The sequence below is a fragment of the Trachypithecus francoisi genome, unplaced genomic scaffold (assembly GCF_009764315.1).
Source record: "Trachypithecus francoisi isolate TF-2019V2 unplaced genomic scaffold, Tfra_2.0 Lachesis_group12, whole genome shotgun sequence".
Taxonomy (NCBI): Eukaryota; Metazoa; Chordata; class Mammalia; order Primates; family Cercopithecidae; genus Trachypithecus; species Trachypithecus francoisi.
The window spans coordinates 39,329,703-39,346,834 of record NW_022681457.1 but is presented as its reverse complement, the minus strand read 5'-3'; the positions used below and the strand labels follow the sequence as shown (position 1 = coordinate 39,346,834).

Here is a 17,132-nt window from a genome sequence, read left to right as displayed (position 1 = left end):
ACAGGATGAAGTTCATACTACCTCTCCTTGGATCACAGCCTCTCATGACACAGATTTTGCCTTGTCTCCAGCTCTGCTCTTACCACTTCCCATCCATCTCATCTCTGAGGCTCCCTCCTGCACACACCGTTCCCTCAGTCCTTGCCCTGGGCTCACCCTCACTTTCTTCCCACTTAGCACTTGGCCAATTCCTTTTCTTCTTTTGGACTCAGCTCTCAGTTCCTCTCTCAACCCTGATCCCTACTTCAGTCTTGCTCCCCATGGCCTGCGCCTCTGCCACTGCGTGTGCCCAGCTGTGCTATTTGTTGGCTTCTTCCCTACAACATGAGCTCCTTGAGACTAGGGAGCCTTGCCTTTCATCTTTGTATCCTTAGGCTGCCATTTTGCTGATACATAGTAGAAACTCAATAAATGTGTCAAATGAACTAACAAAATTCACCCAAAGCCATATATACCTAATGGATGAATGTACTATAGCAGGGAGAGAATATCTTTATCATGTGGGGAGTTTAAGCACCCTCCTTTAAGTCTATATATCTGCTTGTATAGGATTTTTCCCCCTCTACCTCCACATTAGGCCACTATTTGAGATCAGTATACAGGGGAGCTACTCCATCCCACCCACAGAGAAAATCTCAGCATGACCAGGTTCCCTCAGACCCACCCAGCATCACAGGCGCAAACACTTGCTGATTGCCGCCAATGGCCCTCAGAAGTAGTTTTGGCAATGCTCACAAAACAGGTGCCTTTGCTATTTCTTTATGGTAAAAGACATAGCACACATTCTGAAATCACTGTACTTTCAGTGATGGTTTAGGATACTGTTATGGGTTCAAATTGTTTCCTGTTTTGAAGTTAAGATGGAATTTTACATAATTGAGAGAAACATGGCTGGGGTAAACAGAGGTCTTTGTCATTAATATTCACTTTGTATCATATTTGACCTTTGTTTTCAGACATCAATGGCTAGATATACAGAACAAAGTAAAACAGAAAATTGCAGCACTTATTCAAATAATTATGGCAAACTTCCCTCACCCACTATATTCCCACAACTTCACCTACATTTTGGTTTCCTTGCTTTGTATCTATAGACACTTTTAGAGCACGGGCTTTGATGTCTGAGAAACTTGGGTCTGAGTCTCAATTCTGTCACTTATTAACTGTGTAACCCTGGGAAAGTTATTTAACCTTTTTGAGCCTTGATTTCTTCAATTTCTTCCCTGTAAAATGGGGAAGAATATGAGTGCTGATGACTGGTGTTAGGATTAAATAAGATACTGCATATGGGGGCCGGGGGCGGTGGCTCAGGCCTGTAATCCCAGCACTTTGGGAGGCTGAGGCAGGCAGAGCACGAGGTCAGGAGATCGAGACCATCCTGGCTAACATGGTGAAAGCCCGTTTCTACTAAAAATACAAAAAAATTAGCCGGGCATGGTGGCGGGTGCCTGTAGTCCCAGCTACTCAGGAGGCTGAGACAGAAGAATGGTGTGAACCCAGGAGGCAGAGCTTGTAGTGAGTTGAGATCGAGCCACTGCACTCCAGCCTGGGCAACAGAGCAAGACTCTGTCTCAAAAAAAAAAAAAAAAGATACTACATATGAAGACAGCACAATATCTGGAACACAGTAGGTCACCAGTATATGTTAGTTTTAATCTTGTTATTAGATAATTAAAATGAACATTTTAAGGCTAGAGGATGGGGTATTTGACTTATTTAATTGCCTTCATGCTTCACTTATACTTGGGCTATGTCTCTGTTGTACAAGTTTCCAATTAAAAGAACACTTATCAACATGTTAACTTGTTAGTCACTCAAATTTGGAGCTGACAGAGATTTTGTTATTTTAAAAGAAATCCAGAGGAGATAAGGGGTTGGCCCAGGGGTACACAGAACTTGGATACAAACACAAGACTTTGGGTATTCTCTCCTCTCCAGTGCTGGGGCCTGCTAGATCCTGCAGCATCTGCCAGTGTCCCCTGATCATTCAGAATGGCTCTCTAAAAAAGCAAAAGAGGCTCTCAGTGAGTCAGCCTGGAGATGTCCCCTTACTCAATTGCTAATCAATAAGCAGGACTACACAGACAAGGAACATTGGCCATTTCCTTGAATACGCTTAGCCTTTAGTGAACAGGCCAAATGCCTAAAACTTCACCAGGTGCCTTAGTTGATGAATTAATAGTGCTTCCAAAAAGATTTCAACCAATGGGTAGGGACACAATGAGTATGAGGCCTCCATTCCCTTTACCGGGTAACCTCATGTACTTGGGCTCTTTTCTGTTTAACAGTAATTTGCCCTTCTACATGAGTCCTAAATTCCTGCCATGTCATGCAGTGTTGCAAGGACTGTTTTATGTCTTTCTGGATTTCACGGTTCTTTGAGCATAGTAAGCCCTTGATAAAGGCTTATTAATTTGCTTTGATTAAATGAAGAATGCATTGCATTCTAGTTAAACATTACTTACAGCCTTTTTGCAGTGAAAAGGTTTATATAATTAAGTAGGATCATTGTCACCACAAAATTGCCCACATTTCTCCAATATTAGAAATATATCCCATTAGTTGGTAAACGCATTTGAGGCTCTCTTGGAAAGCAGTCCAATGTCTCTTTTTCTTTACTCTCCCATTCTGAATGGCCTGGACTTTGAAAATACAGGTGTCCAGCCTGGGAGAGTGCGAAAGAGGCCCTTGGTATCTGCATCCCTTCAGGGGAGAAAGAACTGTGGAGATCTGGTGCCTGTGTTTGGAGCTGGAACAGTGCTCCAGTTGGGCCAGGCCAAAGGCTGGGGAGTCAGATGGCAACTTATTTTCTAGGTGACCCCAGCTGCATGTCAGCGTTCTCCAGAGAAACAGAAGCGACAGGGTGTATATATCCTGTTGCTTCTTATTCCCATTACAAGCCCATATATACACACGGGCTTATTATGAGAATTGGTTCACTCCATTATGAAGACCAAGGAGTTCCATAATAGGCCTTCTACAAGCAGAGGAACAGGGAAGGTGGGGGGGTGTAGTTCAGTCTGAGTCCAAAGACCCGAGAACCTGGCGGGGTGGTAGGGGGCTGCTGCTGGTGTCCAAGGGCAGGAGAAAATGGATGACCCAGCTCCAGAAGAGAGAGAGCAAATTCATCTTTCCTCAGCTGTTTGGTTCTAGCTGAGCCAGAACAGACTGGATGGTGCCCACCCACACTGGTGAGGGTGGATCTTCCTTACTCAGTCCACTGATTCAAATGCCAGTCTCTTCTGGAAATGCCTGCACAGACACAGCCAGAAATAATGCTCTACCAGCCAGCTGTGTATCCCTCAACCTAGTCAAGTTGACACCTACAATCAACCATCACACCCGCCCCCAGCTCATGAGCTGCCCGATTTCACTTCAGAGTGGAGACTCAATCAAATCCAGTCTGGGTTTTCTTAGTCCAGTCCAGTGATTGTTGATAACTTTGATAGTCCAGTTCAAAGTTCAGTCTCCATGTCAGGGCCATTCTCCCACCTTGCAGGTCTTCTTTGCCCTCCCTTCAGTTCTGGTTCTTCCTGGTGCTGTTGCTCCTCTGGGCTGTACCCCCTCCACCTTCCATCCAGCCCCCTGCTTTGAGACCTCCTGCTATAGCCTCTTTGCCTTCTTCTGACAAGTGCACAGACTTTCCTTTTAGGCACCCGTTGCACCACTGGCCACAGAGAAACACTCAGAACTTTTTCCAGGCCAACAGGAGCCCAGAGAAACAGGGCTTTCAGCAGACACACTATTTTCCCCCTGACCTCTTCTTCACATTTGTGAGGTTATTGGCTTGGAAAGGCACGAGGAACTTTTTCCCTTTGAGATTCCTAAGTACTATATCTGGGGTTTCTCTCTGTCCTATGTACGTGCTCAACACACCCACCCCAACCGCCAAGTAACCCCACGGTAGTGGTTCTCAAAGTGTGGTCCACAGACATTAGAGGTCCCCTATATTCATTATAACACTAAGAGATTATTAGCTTTTCGGAGGTGGTGCAGAAGCGATGGTTGTAAACCTGTGGTGCATGGCAGCAGTGTTACTAGCCCTGCTGTACTAGTTGTGTGCTTCACTACCACGTACTCACAGTTAAAACCAGAGAAAAGAAAGAAAATGCCAATGTTACATAAGAATGCCCTTGATGAAGCAGTAAAAAAGACACATTTTATTTAATTTTTACCCTTAAGCACACATTATTTTAATATTCTGTGTGACAAAATGGGAAATACACATAAGACTCTTTAGCACACCTATAGTTTTTGCTTTTGTTTTGGGAAAAGCACTTGTGTGATTATTTAAGCAGCTGAATCAGTTGCTTTTAAAAGTGAACACTGTGTCTACTTTCTGAAAGAGCATCTAACAAACAAACTGTGTTTATTTTTCAGACTTCAGTATCTGGCAGAAATTTTCTTGAAAATAAATAAAGCCTGTCACTTCAAGAAAAAACAAAAACAACAGGCAGTGTTTTTTGCCAAAATTCATGCTTTCAACCTCCAGATCCACCACTTACTAGCAAATAACTGAACTCCCTAATGTCTTACTCGAAAAATCAGGATAGTAATTGTGCTTACTCCAGAGGATGGGTATGAGCATTCAGTAAGATAACATTATAAAGTGCTTTATGCAGTGTCTGGTATGTGTTAACCGCTCAATAAATGTTGGCTGCTGTTACAGCCACACTGAGTTAAAATAATCCAATTTCTTTCATATCTAACTAACCAAATATGTGAGTCAATTCCATCAAAAGTGTTCATGTTAAGCACCAAGTAGAGACTTTAAAAAAATCAATGCATGGCCGGGCACGGGGGCTCATGCCTGTAATCCCAGCACTTTGGGAGGCCGAGGCAGGTGGATCACGAGGTCAGGAGATTGAGACCAGCCTGGCCAACATGGTGAAACTCCGTCTCTACTAAAAACATAAAAATTACCCAGGCATGGTGGCGGGTGCCTATAATTCCAGCTACTCAGGATGTTGAGGCAGGAGAATCACTTGAAAGCAGAACGCGGAGGTGGCAGTGAGTCAAGATAGCACCACTGCACTCCAGCCTGGGAGAAAGGGTGAAACTCCATTTCAAAAAAAAAAAAAATTTCAGTTCATGTTTTTTTAATAATAAGGCAATAATGAAATGGCAACATGGCTATAATGAAATAGTGGCAGGCACTGCAATATTGAGTTTTAAGCAAAAACTCTTATTTCTCCAGTTTTCCTTAGGAAAATAGATAGGACTATTTGTGCAGTGGTTAAAAACGCAGAAATTAACATAAAATATTGCCGAAATACCTCCCAAAGCTCACTACTAAAAACAGTTTATCACAGCACTAATGCCAATGTACACCAGGCCACCTGTGTCCCTGACACATTGAAAGCTACCGCCTTTGAATGATGTCTTGATCATGATGTCATTAACATCATAGCTCACCTGAAAAGTCAGATGTGTTTTCCAAATTGGAGCACTTCTACCCAAGCTTTGGGTATAAATTGGGAGGCATTTAGATTATGTCACATTTTGGGCACAGGCAGGCAATGAAAAATGGAGAAGGGGAAAGAAGCCAAAATAAATGGGCTTATAGCAAAATAATGATCAAGAGATTGAAAAGAAAAAAAGAAAGAAAAAAGGAAAGAAATGTACCAGAAAAGGTTGTGAAAAACTGTAGGAACCTGTTAGTGGGACATAATGAGGCTCTTTAAAGGATATCTTTACATTTTCCAAACAATTTTCAGTTATCAGAAATGATTGAGTCCCTGTCTTGTATATCAGCGCAGGTTCTTATATCTTGTATGTGAACAACCGAAGTCCATAGCATCTTTTTCAGTCCTTTCGATCATCTGGACCTACCATGTGGGATCCCTTCTTTGTTCTTTGAAAGGTATTTTATTTATAAACAGCTACTGAGCTGTTTTCTTCGAGAACAAGAATGCACTATTCACATACTATTCAAAGGGTCGACTGGGTCTTTCCTTGCCACCTTCCTCTTTGGTGCAGATGGTACACTTGCCCTGAACATTTTTTCTACTCAGGTGACCATCAGTGCTATCACCTGCTCCCATCCATGACTACTGCCCTGCAAATGAGCAAGAAACAGCACCAGCTCAGGGGAAAAGTTGCTTTTACTTGTTCTCAGTGAGAAGGTAGCAGCTTCGTGGAGAAAGGAGCATCTGATTAGGCTCCTAATTAACATGAAAACCATCCTGCAAGAAAAAGCCACAGCAGCAACAAGCTGCTTGTCAGTTCTAGGCCAAGAATCCCAATCGCAATTTTGGTTGTTATGGAAACAGACCACACTGCTTCTTAAAGAATTCATTATTCCAACAAATATTTGTTGTTCTAGTCATTAAGTAGTACCGAATGAATGATGTAGACACAAGGGAGGAGGAGTGCAGAGAGGAAGGCTGGTGATTACAGCTGAGTTCTCAGGGAGCTAGAACTTAACTCTGACCTTGGGGCATGATTAATAGGGTAGAAGACATTTCAAATGAAAGTGCTGGCAAAGTGCGACAAGCTCAAGCGATAATAAGGATGCAGGCGTGGCTGGAGCCAAAGATTGACATGGGAGTGTGATGGGAAATGGGAAAGACCAGAAGGCCAGTCTAAGAAGTCTAGACCTTTCTGTGGACAAAAAGGAGCTAATGGATATGTTAAAACAGGGGAAGAATGCTTTAGGCGTATTAATTTTGTCTTAAGACAAATAGTGAGGACGTCAACCTAGATTCTGGCTAATACCACAGCCCCAGTGTTTTTTGGGTATATGCCAAGACAATAATTTGAAAAGTGACAATTCAGCCATCTTCTCAAATAGACAAAACCACACTGTTTCACTGAAAGAAACTGACTTTTGATTATTAAAACTCATCAAAACAGCTATGGGTGTGTCTATGACATCTGGAATATTTTTATAAGGTTTAAACTGACTTATAATAAAGCAGTTCCAAAATACCATTCTGCCACCTGTCAAGGAAGTATTTAGAACTAAGGCCTTAATTCTCAGAGTCCAGTATGTACACTGGAAAAAGAGCAGTCATTTTTCCTTGTATCACAGTGGCTTTGTACCTTCTATGGCCCAAACAGTAAGCTGAAATCTCTTTTACCAGAAGAGTGACTGATCCGTAAATTGAAATACAGGAGAGTTTGGTTAGATAGAAGAAAAATCTTTTGCTCAGTGCAGCAATTCTTAGAGGGTGATCTATGGACCCTTGGAGGTCTCGAGCTTTGTCTAATTCCAAAGATCTTCTACTGTGCTGTTGGACCTTCTGAAGGGCACAGGACTTAGTAACAGGTGAGGTCTTTAGTTATGCCTAGAGAGAGGAAGTGGCATTTGACAATACATTTCACAGTTCAACTGTGAGTGTTAAACAATGGATAAGTCTGAGGTAATATTACTGCCAAGACAGTAATAACAACCACAAAACATACTGTATTATTTTTGGAAGCTTCTTTGGACCACATTTTTAAAAACACAGATTTCTATGTGATAATAAAGGGCTCTGTGATGGTTAATACCAAGTGTGAACTTGATTGGATTGAGGGATATAAAGTATTGATCCTGGGTGTGTCTGTATGGGTGTTCCCAAAATAGATTAACATTTGAGTCAGTGGGCTGGGGAAGGCAGGTCCACTCTTAATCTGGTGAGCACAATCCAATCAGCTGCCAGCAAATATAAAGCAGGCAGAAAAAAGCGAAAAGGAGAGACTGGCCTACCTCTCAGTCTATATGTCTCCCCCTGTCTGGATGTCTGGATGCTCCCTGCCCTCAAACTCCAAGTTCTTCAGTTTTGCGACTTGGACTGGCTCTCCTTGCTCCTCAGCTTGCAGACAACCTATTGTGGGACCTTGTGATCACGTAAGTTAATATTTAATAAATTCCTATATGTATAGATGTATTCTATTAGTTCCTTCCCTCTAGAGAACTCTGACTAATACAGGCTCCTACTTTGAATTCCTAGCTGTCAAGTTTAAAGGGTCTCCCCTTTTCCTAACGTGGCTCCTAATATAAAAATTGAATAGAAAATATAAGACTCTGTGTATGGTCTGGATGCCAAGAAAATTGATTATTAAAATTTATGTGGAAAAGGGAATTTTAGTAATCTATAGCACAACTGATTTTCCTTTGAAATTATGACATTGGGCTACTCTTCAATAAGAGATATAAGCAACAAAGTTTTACTTTCTGAAAAAAACATAAACTAAGTGTGGGAAGAGTCCATCCAGTTCCCAAGGTTTAGGTCAACTAGAGGTAAGCAGATGACAAATGGACCTAAGGTAGGTCTCAAGAATTCCCACTGCTTGACACACACTGTTCTCTTTGCCTCCTCTCACCTCCCATTCATCCCTTCACTGGGCTCATCTCTCCTTTTCTCTCTCTGCTTAAATGTTACGTTCTTAGGGAAGCCTTCCCTAGTCACCCTCTCTAAAGTAATCACCTAATTTTACTCCGAACACTTGACCCAGGCTGTTCCCTATTGCAGCTCTTTGGTTCCTTCCTAATACTTTTCAAGGTTAATGATATATCCATTATTCTCTTCATCTAAGATGGCAGCTCGGTGAATCCTCACTACCCAGCGGGGTTCAATATTTAATAAGCATGTGTCAGATGGCGGAATGTGTGAGACAGTTTGCATTCAGGTTAACAACCAACACAACTGAGTTGTGTGTGGAGGAGGGATAAGCCTGGAGTGAGGAACTTCAGTCAGCGACCCTGGTCCCCTCCCTGCTACCAGTTAATTGAATGACTGTGATCAGACCCCTTAACTTCCCTGGGCCTCAGTTTCCTCATCTAATAATGAGGGAACTTTACTCAGAGATTTCCAAGGAGGCATTCTGATTTTAACTTGCAAGAATCTAAGTTTATCTGATTATATTTCTGTAGTGTTGACAACCATTCCATTCCCACTCATTGAGGAGGTGTGGACCTTTTCACTATTTCTGAATATAAATAGACATTTTCTGGAAAATGTACAGGTAGGTGTGCTAATTTTTTGAGGCCCTTGAATGATTAGAGGAAAAAGTACTAAGTTTCGAAAGGATAATATTTGTCCTTTTTTGTGCATTTTTAACTACTGCACAACCAATTCCCTTTATTTCCACGAGGAAAACTGGAAATCTGGCTCTCACACACCATTAGCTTCATAACCTTGGACAAGTTCCTTAACCTTCCTGAGTCTCTCAGTTTTCTTGTCTATATAATAGATATGTAATAGGAATGGACTAGGTAATGGGATTGTATAAGGATTAATTGAGCAGAGTGGGTGCTCAGAAAATGTTGGTAGACCTCAAACACATTTTCTCCCACAATTAATCCATCAATAAGTTTCACTGTACTAGAGCAAAGAGCAAATTAGACAGTTTTTTCTGTTTGCTGTGTAGAATACAGGGTCTGGCTATTGAGGTATATTTGAACATGTGGCAACTGATGCATTCAGTTTAGGAAGGAGAGGATCAGTGTTCAAACAGAAAACATGTGTGTTAGATTTTAACCCATGACAACCTCTTACCCTTTTAATGCACTTTGTTACTGTAGAGCTAAACTCAGAAGTCTGACATTCTTTCAAGTCCTACTTTTCCCATGCTGAAAAGATACAAATCCCAAAGCAATATAAAACTGCATACATGAAAGAAAGAACCTGGAAAACTTGGGGTACTATTTTGACCAAAAAGACTTCAAAATAGGGTGAGAAATAAATAGTCTTTTTCACTACCAAATTCTTATTATTAACAATTGTATTGTTAGAAAATGCAAGGGCTGCTACTCACCAATCATGAAAATAATTTTACACTTTCTCAAATCTTCCATGAAACCTTCAAAATAAAAATAACTTAAGTTATTGGCAAGAAAAACTGTATTGAAGCCCTGGTTTTACTCATGTTATGTAAAAACCCAAACCTTGTAGTTTTATTTGATAACAAAGGCTTGAAGTTGAATAAATGTGTGAACAGGCTACAATTAGTAAGCACCAATGACCATTTCAGTCTTTTTGTTTGTTTGTAAGATGGTCTCACTCTGTTACCCAGGCTAGAGTGCAGTGTCTTTATCCTGACTCACTGCAACTTCCACCTCCCAGGTTCAAGCCATTCTCCTGTCTCAGGCTCCCGAATAGCTGGGATTACAGGCATGCCACCACACCTGACTACTTTTTGTATTTTTAGTAGAGAGGGGGTTTCACCATGTTGGCCAGGCTGGTGTTGAACTCCTGGTCTCAAGTGATCCCCCTGCCTTGGCCTCCCAAAGTGCTCGGATTATAGGCGTGAGCACCGCGCCCTGGCCATATCAGTCTTATTTCCCTATCCTGGTAAGGTATTTTTATTTTAACATGCATGATCAACTTTTGGTGGCAAAAATTTATGTCATTAAATAGCATGAATCACAAAGAAAACTATTTTAAAAAATTACTTTTAAATCATCCTAAGTATCTCAGTTCGGTGTTATTTCATGTTTAAAACATTTGCTAAGCTTCCTTTTAATACAGATGGTTAAAACACAAGTAGAGTATCTGGAAAATAATATTTTTAAACATAGTTTCTGCTTAGAGCAAATAATGTTATTTTCCATTTAAGGTAGTGATATAAAATTTCCTTTTAAAATAAATCTATCTGAGTAACAACAGTTCATATTTTCTGTAGATAACTACTTTTGAAAGTTAGATCATTATTCTGACAGTTAGGAAACATTTTTTAGTGAAATTGGGGTAGTTCATTTATATGCACAATACCACATTTTGTAGGAATTCACAATTAGCTGAGTGAAGTCCCAGCTCTACCTGAGAAAGAGAGAGCATGGGGCATGATGAATTGGGTTGGGAACAAAGAGCTGAGAAAGAGCTAGAAACAGACAACAGAAGTAAGTTTGGGATCGTTGAAACCATATGGTTTCCACAACAAAAAGCAAACAAACAAAATGAATTTTTAAATCAAATCCAGTCTCCTTACAGAATAACCCATGGTGACAGGAAACACCTTATATTGTTTGGAGTTTTCTATTAAAGGCAGATACACTGGTGTTCCTAACATGTGGGACCAGATGGTCAGCTCAGGTTCTCCAGCCTGTGAGTTTGTGTTTACGAAGCTGAGGAACTCTGAGTCTATTTGCAATCCAGAAAAATGACCCTGGTTATTATTTTGATTTTTTTGGGTATGATTGTATCCTATTTCAGTTTTCAAAAATAGTTACTTTAAAATTAATGATGATACATGACATTCATCTAATGTAGTCATTACAAATTAAGTATATAGTTTTTTAATGACATGGGAACATGTTTATGTTATGATATATACAAAACATTTGGAGATACTTATATATACATATGCATCTCAACTATGTAAAAATAGATATATAGGCAATGCATTGGAATGAAATGTACCAAAACATTAACCATGATCATTTATAAGTCATAAGATTTTAAATGGCTCTTATTTTATTTTTATTTTTTTTTTTTTTTTTTTTGAGACGGAGTCTCGCTCTGTTGCCCGGGCTGGAGTGCTGTGGCCGGATCTCAGCTCACTGCAAGCTCCGCCTCCCGGGTTTAGGCCATTCTCCTGCCTCAGCCTCCCGAGTAGCTGGGACTACAGGCGCCCGCCACCTCGCCCGGCTAATTTTTTGTATTTTTAGTAGAGACGGGGTTTCACCGTGTTAGACAGGATGGTCTCGATCTCCTGACCTCGTGATCCGCCCGTCTCGGCCTCCCAAAGTGCTGGGAGGCTCTTATTTTATACCTGAAAAAATTTCTACAGTATGTGTTAATTTTATAACTAGAATAAAAGGGAAAATTTATTAGGCAATCAGTCATCCCCTACCCAGTTGAGACCAAGTTGATTATTTGTACTTAGCTAAGTGACAGCTAAGTTATGGCTCATATATTTGTACCTCTCCTCATGAATCACCATGATGTCATTTGGTGACTGTGATTTTCACATACTGCTCCTGCCATTATCATCAAATGACACTTTGCCTACCACCTTGTGCTCATGGATCTATGCAGGATTAGAGCTGGGGTTATTTAAAAAGCCAACTCACTTACTTATATGTGTTTAGAATCAATACTATAAATATATTTCCATGACTTATATTATAACTTTTATTACAGTGTAGAAATGTTAGAAGGTATTTTTACTTAGGACAATTATGAACCTTTTCTTTTTTGGATAGTCCTAAATTCACATAATCATATCTATTTTCAGTTACTTGCATAGCTAGTTATGGATGGAATTTTTACTTTTTCCAAGACTTTTTTTTTTTTTTTTGAGATGTAGTCTCACTCTGTCACCCAGGCTGGAGTGCAGTGATGCAACCTTGGCTCACTGAAACCTCATCGTCTTGGGTTCAAGCAATTCTCCTGCCTCAGCCTCCTGAATAGCTGGGATTACAGGTGTGCACCACCATGCCTTTCTAAATTGTTTTGTATTTTTAATAGACACAGGGTTTCACCATATTGGCTAGGCTGGTCTTGAATTCCCGACCTCAAGTGATCCACCTGCCTTGGCCTTCCAAAGTGCTGGGATTACAGGTGTGAGCCACTGCACCAGGCCATTTGCAAAACTTTTAGTATGACAAAAATTACAAAGCAGTATAATCCTGGTGTAGGATAGGTTGGGTCCCAAAGGTACATGCAGAATAGTAACTACCATGCAGGAAAAAGACTTTTGTGTTTCAATTATGTTTAAAGAATGTTGAATTAAAGTTTAACAACTGTTTTTACTGTAGGACTTGTGGGAGAGCTTTGGATGCTATTATATACTTGAATCTTCCAGTGGGGACCTGGTGTTAAGCATGTTTCAAAGATATTTCAGTAGAGCATCCTCTTTTCGCTGAGCCTCTCTGGAGTCCTGTTCTCTGGGCAGTTAGGAAATGCATCTGTTAGTAATGCACCCCTTTGGTTCTTTACATGGATGGAGGCAGGAGAGACCCAAAGAGTTCTACTCTTAATCATGCTCCCTGGCTAAGGGAAAAGTGATGCTGTTAATATTTTATCTCTTAAGTTGATGTTTAATTAAAAAGGCATGGTCAAAGTTACTGTAATGACAACTTTGATCTGATCAGTAAGGAAAACTCACCTCCCATGGTGTCCTCTCCAAATACATTTAACTGGTCATCACCCTGTTAAAAAAATCACAATATTAGATAATAATAACAGCAGTTATTGTGCTGAACTCCTTGGCAACACTGGCATACTTGAACTTCCAAACAACTGTAAGAGGGAGGCACTTCCAAACAATTTTATGAGGGACAACGTTTTACAGACAAAGACACTGAGAATTCTAAAATTAATGAATTCTAAAGTTAACTTGCCAGAGGTGACAGGGTAGTGAGGGACAGAGCTCAAAATTAAACCTGGTCATCTGTCCTGAGTACATACTCTCTTCTTAACCAGTACAGTATCTCACCGTTTTTTTTTTTTTTTTTTTTTTTTTTTTTTTAAGTGCAAAAGCTATCTGTGGACAGGAAGGCTGACTTCAAGAAGACAAAATCCTTTGATATCAGAAGCTTACTAGTAGGTGTGATCACAGCTGTTTTGTGAGTAACTCCAGATTTTAAAGCTGGGGTTGGCAATCATTTTCTGTAAAGGGCCAGACAGTAACTACTTTCATCATCGTGAGCCACTGTGTCTCCTGTTCTCCTGCAGCAACTACTTTTTTTTTTTTTTTGTGCGACATAGTCTCGCCCTGTTGCCCAGGCTGGAGCACAGTGGTGCAATCTCGGCTCACTGCAACCTCCACTTCCTGGGTTCAAACAATTTGGGCCTCAGCCTCCCCAGTAGCTGGGAGTACAGGCATGTGCCACCGTGCTGGGCTAATTTTTGTATTTTTAGTAGAGACGGTTTCACCATGTTGGCCAGGCTGGTCTCAAACTCCTGACCTCAAGGGATCTGCCTACCTCGGCCTTTCAAAGTGCTGGGATTACAGATGTGAGCCACCGTGCCCGTCCCCTACAGGGCAACTATTCAGCCATAACTTGCCAATCCCCGAACCAAAGCATGAAATAAAGGAAGTTGGGGTGATCAGTTTTTATTGATGCCTACCTTTAAATTTTTCATTTTGTTTTTTAATCAAACAGATGCTGTCTTCCTTATGGAGTAGCCCATGGTGTTTGGAAAAAAATTCAGAAGAAAATTTTATAAAAAGGCACTAGGTGAGAACTCTCACCCTCACCTCTGTCTTCATCTGCATCATTTCTCCACTCTGCCAACCCTTATAGGCAACCACTTGTACATTTCTCCACTCTGCCAACCCTTATAGGTAACCACTTGTACATTTCTCTACTCTGCCAACCCTTATAGGTAACCACTTGTACATTTCTCCACTCTGCCAACCCTTATAGGTAACCACTTGTACATTTCTCCACTCTGCCAACCCTTATAGGCAACCACTTGTACATTTCTCTACTCTGCCAACCCTTATAGGCAACCACTTGTACATTTCTCCACTCTGCCAACCCTTATAGGTAACCACTTGTACATTTCTCCACTCTGCCAACCCTTATAGGCAACCACTTGTACATTTCTCCACTCTGCCAACCCTTATAGGCAACCACTTGTACATTTCTCCACTCTGTCAACCCTTATAGGTAACCACTTGTACATTTCTCCACTCTGCCAACCCTTATAGGTAACCACTTGTACATTTCTCCACTCTGCCAACCCTTATAGGTAACCACTTGTACATTTCTCCACTCTGCCAACCCTTATAGGTAACTACTTGTACATTTCTCCACTCTGCCAACCCTTATAGGTAACCACTTGTACATTTCTCCACTCTGCCAACCCTTATAGGTAACCACCTGTACAGATTGTTCTTAAGGCACACAAAAATGACTTCTAGACATCCAGGGATACATGTGAACATAAATAGATATTATGATCTCCATTTCTTATACAAAAGAATTATGCTTTTTTTTATATATACATATGTGTTTATGATATAATACTATTCTATAATACATTCCTCCTCCCTTTCCTTTTTCTCTGATCAGTGTATCCTGGAGAAATTTCCATATAAGTACAGAATGGTCTCAGTACCAAATAACATCAGTTGCACAGTATTCTATTGTATGTATGGTACCATAATTGCTGTTAATTAGTTCTTGATTGATGGATCAGTGAGTAGTTTCCAGTCTCAGACTTTTTTTTTGGAAAAAGTGGCACAGTGAGTAAATTTGCATAAATATCATTTCATACTGCAGGCTAAATTTCAAGAGAGGGGACCGCATGGTCAAAGAGTAAATGTATTTATAATTTTGATAGAATTTTGCCAAACTGCTCCCCATAGAGGTTGTACCATTTTGAAGGGACAGCCTCTGGCTTTGCTTTACACCAGCCTCTTGCCTCTTTTGATGCCTGAGTCAGTTAAATGAGGTTGTCTGGTTGTATTAACCCTCTCTTGAGGTAAACTGCCCTCAAAACACTTGATTTAAAGACAGATTCTTGCCATCCTGTTTAGAATATATGCCTTCAGGGAAATGTTACTGCCCATCTCTTAAGAGTTGCCTGTGCATTCAGTGCCATTCCAGGTAAGAGAAGAGCTTTTAACGGAGTGGTCATTCAGGGACATATTTACATTAATGAATTCTCTTCTGTGAATAGAAAAAACATCAGTTATTCCTCAACAAGCCTCTCCACCACTTCCCTTGTTGAAATTATTGCAATTCAGAGCTTGGAGTTTAGAGATCACCTAATCCAACCCTGCCATCCACTCTTCCATTTTACGGATGAGGAAACTGATGTTCAGAGAGGTCATGCGAGGGGCCCACGACCATGCCATCATGTCCTTAGTGAAGTCAGGATGGGATGAGAACCACTTCTTTTACCACTCTGCATGGCTCCTATGGATTTGGTCTCATCAGTGTAGGGGCATCCCCTCCCCTCCCCTCTGCTTACCTGGCCAGGCACCCATCCACCAAACTGCTGCTAAGGGCCCACTGCAGTCTGGCTCCCTGCCTCAAGATGGGATGAATCCATGGTGCAAGCTGGACCCCAGAGCTCACTGTGGTCTCAGGCTGAAGATAGGATGGAACCAGGACCACATCCTTGCTTAGCTCTTACCCCTGCCCTATCCGGCTTCTCGTCAGAGGGCTCCCTAATAATGCACTTGCATGAGACTTCTCATCTCAGGCTTTGCTTCTAGGGGAAAAATATCAATTACTCCTCAAGACAGGGACCTTGAGGAGTTCCCAAATTCTCAGGGAATTTTGGATTTAAGACAGGGACCTATTTGAAGCAATTAATAAGTTTGCTTAAGGTGCAGCTGCATAGAAGAGGCTCAAGAGTATTTCCTGGAAAAGGGCTGTTTAATCTAAATCTGCTTGTTTGTCAAACAGCTATTCAATATATCTAGGTAATGTGGAGAGGAAACCATGGAGTCCTCTCCCTCAATTTTTAGTATTACTGTTAGATGATCAGACTTACACCCACCTTATAGGCTGGGCTGCATTAGATCTCTCTTGTATATGGCTATCATGTCTGGGGAGTCTGATCGTGGTTAATCTGAATTCCCAAAACAGTGCATCCCACTGTAAAAGGGGCCATCTGACCTCTGCCGGGCTTCTTGAGTCTGACCTATTTGTATCCACAGCTCTTATTCACAGCCTTCTATTACACTTGCTCAAATGCTTCACATGAGTCCCAGGTTTATTTTCATTAATTCATCAACAGTGAACAGGTTGCTGGAACAGAGATGCACCTGTCATCAACTCTCACCAGGAATGCGGTGCACTGATATGAAAGCCCAGGTGAATGAGATGTTTGCTTGGAGGGTGTAATTTTCCAGGGACTCTCAATAAACCTCATGGTTCCAATGTGAATATTTTGTAAACAAAATTAATCTGGTATCTTATACACACCCACACACAGACACACACACACACACACACACACACACACTCGGGGTGAATGGGAAACACTTCTGGTTTTGGTGAAAAAGATACCAAACAGCCCCTGTAAGCACTAAATCTTGTTACTTTTCAAATGTTGGGTGTGTTCTGCATGAAAGGCATTAATTTCAGAATGCCACTTGGACAAGGAGGCAAAGACTGTAGCCTGATAAGGTGTTTATGCCCAGTCCCCTTGGAGCTTCCTCTTCAATGAGGCATCACTTGAGAAGACTCAACCCATTAGCCACCACTCTGAGTGTCTGTGGGTGACTCTTTGCGTTCC

At 41.1% G+C, this 17,132-nt stretch overlaps 1 protein-coding gene across 3 annotated transcripts in view; it reads right to left on the bottom strand.

Annotated features, from left to right (window-relative positions):
* Window positions 1-17,132, bottom strand: part of AK5 (adenylate kinase 5) — a 304,302-nt gene that overhangs the window by 59,118 nt on the left and 228,052 nt on the right. For all 3 annotated transcript variants that reach the window (XM_033225352.1, XM_033225353.1, XM_033225354.1), the window contains exons 9-10: window positions 13,039-13,081; window positions 9,745-9,789 (exon numbers count right to left, since the gene is read on the bottom strand). In XM_033225352.1, coding sequence (XP_033081243.1) covers window positions 9,745-9,789; window positions 13,039-13,081 — 88 coding nt within the window. The remainder of the gene's footprint in view (window positions 1-9,744; window positions 9,790-13,038; window positions 13,082-17,132) is intronic.